The 8,918-nt window shown below is 54.6% G+C and overlaps 1 protein-coding gene across 1 annotated transcript; it reads left to right on the forward strand.

Annotated features, from left to right (window-relative positions):
• The first annotated feature begins 497 nt into the window (after positions 1–497).
• On the forward strand, positions 498–7,847 carry DUSP4 (dual specificity phosphatase 4). The gene is made up of 4 exons (XM_039699853.1): positions 498–902; positions 3,664–3,800; positions 4,215–4,434; positions 4,564–7,847. The coding sequence occupies exons 1-4, from the start codon at positions 509–511 to the stop codon at positions 4,947–4,949; spliced, it is 1,137 nt and encodes a 378-aa protein (XP_039555787.1). The 5' UTR covers positions 498–508; the 3' UTR covers positions 4,950–7,847.
• Positions 7,848–8,918: the final 1,071 nt, after the last annotated feature.

Genomic DNA, 8,918 nt, shown 5'->3' on the forward strand with positions numbered 1-8,918 from the left:
ACAGAGCTGGGGGACAAAGGGGGAGGGATGTGGGAGTGTGCGCAGCGTGTGCCCGGCCCGTGTGCGTGTGTCTGAGAGTGCCTCTGTGTGTGTGTGTGTGTCTGTGTATGTGTCAGTGTCTGACTGTGTGTGCGTGTGTCTGTGTGTGTGTGCGTGTGTGTGTGTCTGTCTGTCTGTGTGTGCGTGTGTCTGTGTGTGTCTCTGTGTCTGTGTGTCTGTGTCTCTGTCTGTGTGTCTGTGCGGACGGGCGCGTGCCCCGCAGCGTGTGCCCGAGCAGCGTGCCACCCGGGGGCTCTGTGGGGGGGTGTGACACGGCGCTGCCCGCGGTGACAAAGGCCCGCCGCTCTCCCCATTCACCGCGCGCGGCCGGCGGGCGGCGCGGACGGATTTCCTTTTTTTTTTTTTTGTGAATGGAGGCGGTGACGTCGCCCGGCCCGCGCGCCGCCTCCCCTCCATTCATGCGGCCGCCGCGCGCCGCGGATGGGCGGGGCGGGCGCTGCTCCCCGCCATGGTGGCCACCGAGGGGCTGCGCGAGATGGAGGGCAGCGCGCTGCGCCGGCTCGTGGGCCGCGACGAGGCCGGGGCCGGCGGCGCCGCGCGGTGCCTGGTGCTGGACTGCCGCCCCTTCCTGGCGCACAGCGCCGGGCACATCCGCGGGGCGCTCAACGTGCGCTGCAACACGATCGTGCGGCGGCGGGCCAAGGGCGCCGTGAGCCTGGAGCAGATCCTGCCGGCCGAGGGCGAGGTGCGCGCGCGGCTGCGGGCCGGGCTCTACGCCGCCGTCGTGGTGTACGACGAGCGCAGCCCGCGCGCCGAGGCCCTGCGCGAGGACAGCACCGTGGCGCTCGTGGTGCGCGCGCTCCGGCGCGACACGGCGCGCGCCGACATCCGCCTGCTGGCAGGTACCGGGAACGGCGGGACACACACCGGGAACGAGGGGCACACACCGGGAACCGCGGGGCACACACCGGGAACGCGGGGCACACACCGGAAACCGCGGCGGGACACACACCGGGAACCGCGGCGGGGCACACACCGGGACCCGTGGGATACACACCGGGAGCGGCCGCGGACAGCCGCCCCCGCCCGGCAGTGGGCTCCGGGCGCTGCCCTCTCCCGGCTCCGGCCGCCCGGCGGAACTTGGGAGCGGCGGCAGGGCTGGGGCCGCCCGCACCGGGGCTGCGCGGCCATCGGCCCCGAGCGGGGCTGCCCGGGCGGTCTGAACCGGCTCCGGGGCAGGGGCGGGCGCCGTGGCCCTGGCCGGGAGCCGAGGGAAGCGAGTGTGTGCGGGGAATGCCCCCGCGCTTTGTGTGAGCCCCGCGCCGCGGCGCAGGGAGGTGTTTGTGCAGGGTCAGGTACCCGCTGTCACGGCCGTGTCCCCTCGCAGCGGGCAGAGAACCCGCGGATGCCTCTGTGCTCCCTTTGCGACCGCAGCTGGGATCAGGGCTTCCCCCCGCTGCCGTGTGTTAAATGGGAAGCTGTGCGCGTTTGGTCCCGAGAATTGCCGAGAGATGATTTAGGGGCGGGGGATGCTCAGCTGGGGTTCCTGGATGAGCTCTGTGGGGCTTTTTCTTTTTTGTTTACAGCCTGAGAGTCAATTTATTCCTCGGCTTACTTACAGCAGGGGTGAGGATGTGTATGCAGAGTAGGAAATCCATTAAGAGGCTTGATAGATGGAGGAGCTCGCACTTTGGTTGTGCTAGGTACAGTAAAAGCAGCAGGAGCTGTTCCAGGGATGCCGTACGATGTGCTGCTGCGGGAGAGCCGGCACAGCAAGGGCTCGCTCAGGAGCAGGCTCCTTCAGAGGAGCCAGCGCGGTGCTGGAGCCACCCGTGTGGCACAAAATGCTGCCCTGCCTCAATCAAGGGTGGCCTTTGTCAGCTGAGAGCTTCGGGTGCCTCTGTGGCTCTCGTGGGAGGTTGGTTGGAATGGGAGCCTTTTTAAGGAGTGGGCTCCGAGAGACTCAGTCTCAGCACTACAGTCTTCTTGAGTTCCACAGAGCCACTAAAATGATCTTGCTCAGATTCCAGGAGAGCTACGCTAAGCCAGAGCTGCGCAGGTCACGATGAAGATCCTGAAGTGTTTGGTGCAGGTCAGGCTGCTGCCAGGCTCCCTGTGAAGCAGCCTGGCCATGGGCACCTGCTCTGCCTGGCTCCTGCACCGGGCAGGGCTGGCGTGAGCAGCCAGGAGCTGCTGGATCAATGAATCTGATGAGATTCATTGCAGAGTAAGGTTTGAAAAGGTCTCTTCTTCTTTCCAAGAACCATTCTTTCCCAGATGTTTCTGCCCATCACCCTGGGCAGCTTTTCCCTCTCATGGTGCCATGACCACTGGAGTGCAATGTGGTAGATCCAGGGATTTTAGGACCAGATCCCTGGAAGTTGTCTAACAAAGGCTCTTGGTTTTGGATGCTCTTTCAAATCGAAGCAGTAGGACTGTAAAGGGATGTCAGGCCAGGGAAATGAAGCCTCTGCAAAGTGTCCTGGCTGCGTGGGAGGGACAATGCAAATGCAGTGATAAATCTGCACGGTTCTGCTGTAAGGTGCTAGAGCCCTTCCTTTTGTAGGGGGAGGAAACCACAAAGGCCACTGGGATGCTGCCAGTGCGGGGCTCTGGCTGCCCAGGGACTTCTGGGCTGCTGGAGAAGCTTGCATCCATTGTTTTGAGTATTCAGCCTTGTTCAGGGCAGTCTCAGAGCTAAGGCTGGATAAGAAGGATGTGTCCTGCTGTATGTTTTGGTAAGCTGAAATCTGCAGGCATAGGACCTGCAGATGGTTTGAGTCTTCAGGAACCATCCCAGGAGTCAGGGCTTGATCTAGCTGGAGTCCTGTGGTGATAGTAAAATACCTGATTTTCATTGATTTCGAGGCTCAAAGTCAGACCTTAAAAGGATGTCAGGGTTGTTGATTTGATTTGAATGAGAGAAGGAGATCTCACCAGAAGTGTTTATCGGCAGGCCAACACTGCAGTTTCCCTGTCCTGGGAACTCAGTGGGGTTTGCTCTTGTTTTGTCTGCCATGACAAAGCCCTGGCATGCCCTGTGCTTATGCCCCTGGCAGCAGGGCAGAGGAACAAGCTGCTCCACGTTCAGCTTGCACCTGTGTCCTTGGGAAGCAGCAGAACCTCGCTCAGAGGGCAGTTTGGCTGTGGGCTCAGCTTGGCTGTACCTGGCCAGAGCCAGGGCTTTCCTGGTCTGTTGTTTTGGGAGCTCTGAGCTGCAGGGTCAAGCTGGGAACGGGAGACCTGCCTGTCTTTTGTGACAAAATGATGTGTCAAGGGAAGATGAGAACTGAGCAGTCTTTGGCCTTGGAGCAGCTTTTCCCATTTAAGTCTGAGTATGATGGAAATAAATCCTCTCTTCATTGTCTCAGAGAGCAACCTTGGCCTCAGTCTGGAGTTTTGGCTGGCAGTATGCAGGGGACCGATCCCTGGACCAGAGACTTTGGGTGGCCAGGATCCTTGCTCTTGGTGCTCTTGCACCAAGGGAATGGTGGGGCCTCAGGGATTCCCCCCTTGCTGCCGAGAGCCTGACTGCTCCTCCTGGGGCAGGAGACCACTCTCCATCGCTGTAGCATCATCTAGTGGCCAAGGGCATCCCCGGCTGTGCGGTTCTGCAGTCCTGAGTGTGGTCTGGAATAACACTTTGTGCCTCTCTCCTTGCAGGGGGCTATGAGCGCTTCTCCTCGGAGTACCCCGAGTTCTGTGCAAAAACCAAGTCCCTGAGCAATGTGTCACCCCCCACCAGCGCTGAGCCCCTGGATCTGGGCTGCAGTTCCTGTGGGACCCCCTTCCATGACCAGGTATGTCTGAAAGCCCAGTGCATAGCTATTTTGACTGCCCTTCCAGCATTGCAGCCTGCTCCAATGGGAGTCTCTCTGCTCTCCCTCAGCTGGGGCTTGTGGAGCCAGAGCCCTGCTTCCTTTCCTCTCATGGGAAAGCAGGGTGGTCCTCCTAAGCCCAGGGTGTTTGTGTGCCCCATGGAGTGGACAAGCCCACATCCTGTTAACCCACACCTGCCTGTTTTTGAACAGGACAGAGAGGGAGAGGAAGGGCTGACACAAGTTTAGCATGTCAGGGAGGCACCTCTGCTCCCTCTTCTGAGGGCCCTGGATCAGGTGCCAGGTTGCTGCACAGCTCCATGTTTCCAAGCCATCTGGATGTGTGTCCTGTCTCCCACTGTCCCCTGGTCAACCTGTTGTTTTCCTCTGTCACAGGGTGGGCCCGTGGAGATCCTTCCCTTCCTCTACCTTGGCAGCGCCTACCACGCAGCCCGGCGGGACATGCTCGACGCGCTGGGCATCACAGCGCTGCTGAACGTCTCCTCAGACTGTCCCAACCACTTCGAGGGGCACTACCAGTACAAGTGTATCCCTGTGGAGGATAACCACAAAGCTGACATCAGCTCCTGGTTCATGGAGGCAATCGAGTACATTGGTGAGTGCCTGTGCAGAGACGTGTCTGTTGGTGGCACGGTGGGAGGTCAGCCAGCCCCTGCAGCTTTGGTGAGGGGCTGGCCGTGGTGGCAGGGCGTGGGTCTCACATCTCACCCCTGTTGCCCTCCAGACTCAGTGAAGGAGTGCTGTGGCCGTGTCCTGGTGCACTGCCAGGCTGGCATCTCCCGCTCAGCCACCATCTGCTTGGCGTACCTGATGATGAAGAAGCGCGTCAAGCTAGAGGAGGCCTTCGAGTTTGTCAAGCAGCGCCGCAGCATCATCTCCCCCAACTTCAGCTTCATGGGGCAGCTGCTGCAGTTCGAGTCGCAGGTGTTGGCCACTTCATACGCAGTGGAGGCCGTCAGCCCCTCGGGGACGCTGCGGGAGCGGGGCAAGGCCACCTCCACCCCCACCTCGCAGTTTGTCTTCAGCTTCCCGGTGTCTGTCGGTGTCCATGCCACCCCCAGCAGCCTCCCCTACCTGCACAGCCCCATCACCACGTCGCCCAGCTGTTAGCTCAGGGCCCAGGCCAGCCGGGCAGGCAGTGCCAGGCGAGCAGGGGCGCGGAGCCCTGTGATGTTAAGCAATAGTGCCGGACACTGCCATTCACCCTGGACTCGCCATCTTTTTAGTAGAGAAATTTCTTACCTCATCTTGGTTTGTTTGCTTTTTATTGTTATGTTTTGAGAGCACGAAGTTGTAAAAGCCACAAACCTTGACATTGTCCAGGCTCTTTGGGGGAGGAAAAAAAAGTGTACTGGGTTTCCTCAAGTGCCTGGTCTTCACCTGTTTCCATCCCTATTTTACTGTCTTGTTTTACACCTCCCCTTCTCCCCACGTTTGTGGCCCTAGCTCATCTAGGTTGACAAGGGAGCATTCCCTGTTTTTACTGTGCAGCAGCCTTCCCCCTTGCAGAGACCTGTGTGTGTGTGTGGTGGGTGCTGCTTACCTGAGCCAGGTACACTTCGGACAAGCAGAGCTGCAGGCAGGGCCTTGGGGCGAGCAGGAGTGGTGGCACAGGGCTGCCTGCACTCAACCCCAGCCCTGCCAGTGGCTGGGGACAGAGGCACCTGCCAAGTCAGCAGCTGAGCCTATTCCAGGGGGAGAGCAATCTCTGTGGTTGAGAAGTGGTTTGGAGGGAGAGATGTAGTCTGAAATGCCTCTTTTCTTGCCTCTGTGGATCGCTGGTTTCTAGAAAACTTAGGTCCAATCTCCTGTGGCTTTAAGATGAGAAATAAGGGATTGGGGCAGCAGTCTGGGCTGCTTTTGATTACTCTGTTCAGTTTCCTCTCCACCAGTCCCACTGCTGCTCTTCCTAAAGAAGCAGGATGGGACCTGGGTGGGCTATAATAGAAGAGGGAAGCTGTGGGGTGGAGGGCAGGCTGGCCCAGAGGTGTCGTTCATCCAGCATTTTCAAGCTTCTCCCACCTCATGACCAGCCGTTTTCCTGTGCTGAGTCTCGTTCACCTGTGCAACATTTCTGCAGCTTTTGGTCCAAGCCTTGAAAATGCCTCATCTTCAACCCACCTGGAGCCTTATTTCCCACCCTACCTCTGTCCTTCCCTCCAGTCCAGTCCAACACACAAGATGCCTGTGTGGCTGATGTACATATGTATGGTTTTGTTCTTTTTTTTTTTTCTAGAAATTAACTTTTTATTTATTGCCTGAGGGAGGGAGAAAACATTGTTTGGAGAAAATAAAAATAAAACTGTTTTCAACAGTTTGGCTGGATCAAATTTGTCCTAAAATCGAGACAGAGCAGCAGGTTGTGCACACATTCAATTTTCACAGAGCAACTGTTAAAAATGTATTTATTGACTTTTAAACTATTACAAGTATTGCAGATCAGACATTTAGCCAAGCACACTTATAGATCAAACTCAGTTGTTACAGAGGTGTTACCTAAAGTCCACCATGTAGGTAGGCTGAGAAACTGCCCATCATCTTCAACTTTGAGAGAGAAGGTAAAAGAAGAAATAAATAAATGATATCCCAGCTCCAGGTAATTGGCAACCAAGAGAGGACAAATACAGGGCTAGTCATGAAAACAAGTTACACAAAAAAGGTCTAGAAATTCAACCCCCAGCTACATTGCCATCTGGGTTGTCAGAGAAAGCAATTAGGAATGACAAAGCACAAGCTCATGGGACCGCAGCACAGAAAATCCCCATTTCAATTTCCAAAGCTGAAGCAAGTTCTGCAGATGTTAAGAAAGTGTCAAAATTATCTTGTAATAGAGATTCTAATAATCTACATTAGTAATTAATGGGACCAGCACTAAAACTTGCCACCAGCACGTTCAGCAAGACCGATACATCAAAACCAGTCAGATAATGAGACTTGACAGGCATACGTGTCAGTGCAACAGAAATGCATCTGCTTCCCATGTCCCCTACAGATTCCCAGGCTCATTCACCTTGCTTCAGAGATTTTAACACACATACAGTGTTCCCTAATCCCCTGGGTTTCACATCTACTCTGTGTTTAGAGTGGTGGGAACACTGCCACTCCCTCTCTGCACATCTGTCCTGCCGCTCTCGGAAAGACCAGGAGAACAGGCTCTGGACTGTGCCAAGCCACCACGTCTGATCACCAATGGATTCAGGTCTGTGGAGGTTCACAAGCCAGTTGCTACATGAGGCAAGAACTGAATATGTGCTTTCCCAGGTCTTCCCTATCCAGGCTGCAGCATAGCTTACCCTGCTGCACAAATATTCAGCTTAACATAACTGAAGCATGCATTAGATGCACATCCTCTTGGATTTCTGAGCTGGACTTTCTGTAGCAAAGCAGCATGGAAACAGAGAAATCCCACTGAAAATAAATTCACATATTTCCTGACATTCAGCTTCTGAGAATGATTAGCAATGTTCAAACTAATCTGTTTTGCAGCTGGACCCTTCCTTTTACCCATCTTGAAAAATCCTGCTCAGGGCAATTTCTGTTAACAGTCCCATATGGAAATTGCAGGCAGTGCATTAAACTGCTGTCATTGCAGGGATGCAGGAGGCTTTTTTGAGATTTGCCACTGTCTTAAGCAGCTCTCACAGGCCATGCAGTGGCACAGCATGTTTGCATACCTCAGCACCTCACACATTCACAGGGAGCAGACGCCTCCTCCAACCTAGAACAAACAGTAGGAGCAGCTGGTTTCCAGAGCCAAGAAAGTGCCTTTTTCCAGGAGCTACTCCCTCCCATTCAGCACATCCCTTTTCTGTGCCTGCTGGCCACCACAGCCAACAGTGCAGAACATTTTGCAAGGTTTTTAATCTGCTCCAGTGTAGAATTTTCTTCTGGGGTACTCCCATAACAAACAAGCAAAGTTTAAGTTTGCAGGCAAAATAAATTCCTGCTACATAATGCAGTGGGATTCAATTGCATCACATGCAAACACTCGAAACAGAGGTTAGAAAACCAATAGTGACTGCAACACGGTGGAACTAGTATACGAGGTTTGTAACAGTCTCTATGGAGCTGGGATCAAACACAACTGGTAGATAAAAATAAGAATGAAAAAATAAAATACACCTTATTAAGGTACTGTACTGTCTGCTTTTAATCCTAACAAAAGTTTTGTTGACAGCAATCAGACTGCAGTGTCACTCTGCACCAGGTTATCTAAGTCATCAGTCTCATGGAAACAGTTTCAGCAATGGAGAGCAGAACCCTCCTCCTTTGTTAGGTGATGACTTTTCTTTCTGTTTTGCCTATTAAAGTTCTGTTGCAAAACTACACACAAGTTTCAAAATGCTGCCTCAAAGGGACACTGACAAAAATCAATAGGCCTGAGACACATTGTCCCTGGTGCCAGCCAACACCAAGATCTGCCCCTGGTCTCCCAAGCCTATGAGGGCCTAGCCCAGCGTTCCTACACCTCAGATCCTACTGTGCCTCCCACCAGTGATCCAATGCTGCAAAATGAGCATCCCCATATCAGGGGACTGCTCTTCTCAGGAGGTCAAAGACTTCATTTCTCAGGAGGCAGCAGCTGCCTGGTTATGGGGTCACAGCATTTTTAAGGTCCCACTGTGGTTCGCTCCCCAGCTGAAGCAGCAGCCTCTGTACCGTTAACAGCCTGCCAAAAGCACCACGAACGGGTTTCTAACGGGCAACTTTGGTATTGATGGGCAGATCCTCACTTCGTTCTGAACTGTGAGAGCAGCTATGACAACATCTGCTACTCCTGCACAGGTGTCTACAACACACAGATGCATTATCAGGCCTGGGTATTCCTCTGTGTCTGGCCACAAACGGATATGAGATCACGTCATTACGAGACAAAAACCACTGCAAAATGATTTCCTCACACAGCACCTTTACTCTGCATAGAACATCAGCAACATTAACACTGGCAGTTCAAAGATACTGGAAAGTAGAATCACAGAGTATGCTGTGTTGGAAGGGACCTATCAGGATCATTGAGTCTAACTCCTGGCTCTGCACAAGACAGCCCCAGGAGTCACACCATGCGCCTGAGAGGGTGGT

Source organism: Passer montanus, unplaced genomic scaffold, assembly GCF_014805655.1.
Source record: "Passer montanus isolate IOZ18808 unplaced genomic scaffold, ASM1480565v1 scaffold14, whole genome shotgun sequence".
Classification (NCBI taxonomy): domain Eukaryota; kingdom Metazoa; phylum Chordata; class Aves; order Passeriformes; family Passeridae; genus Passer; species Passer montanus.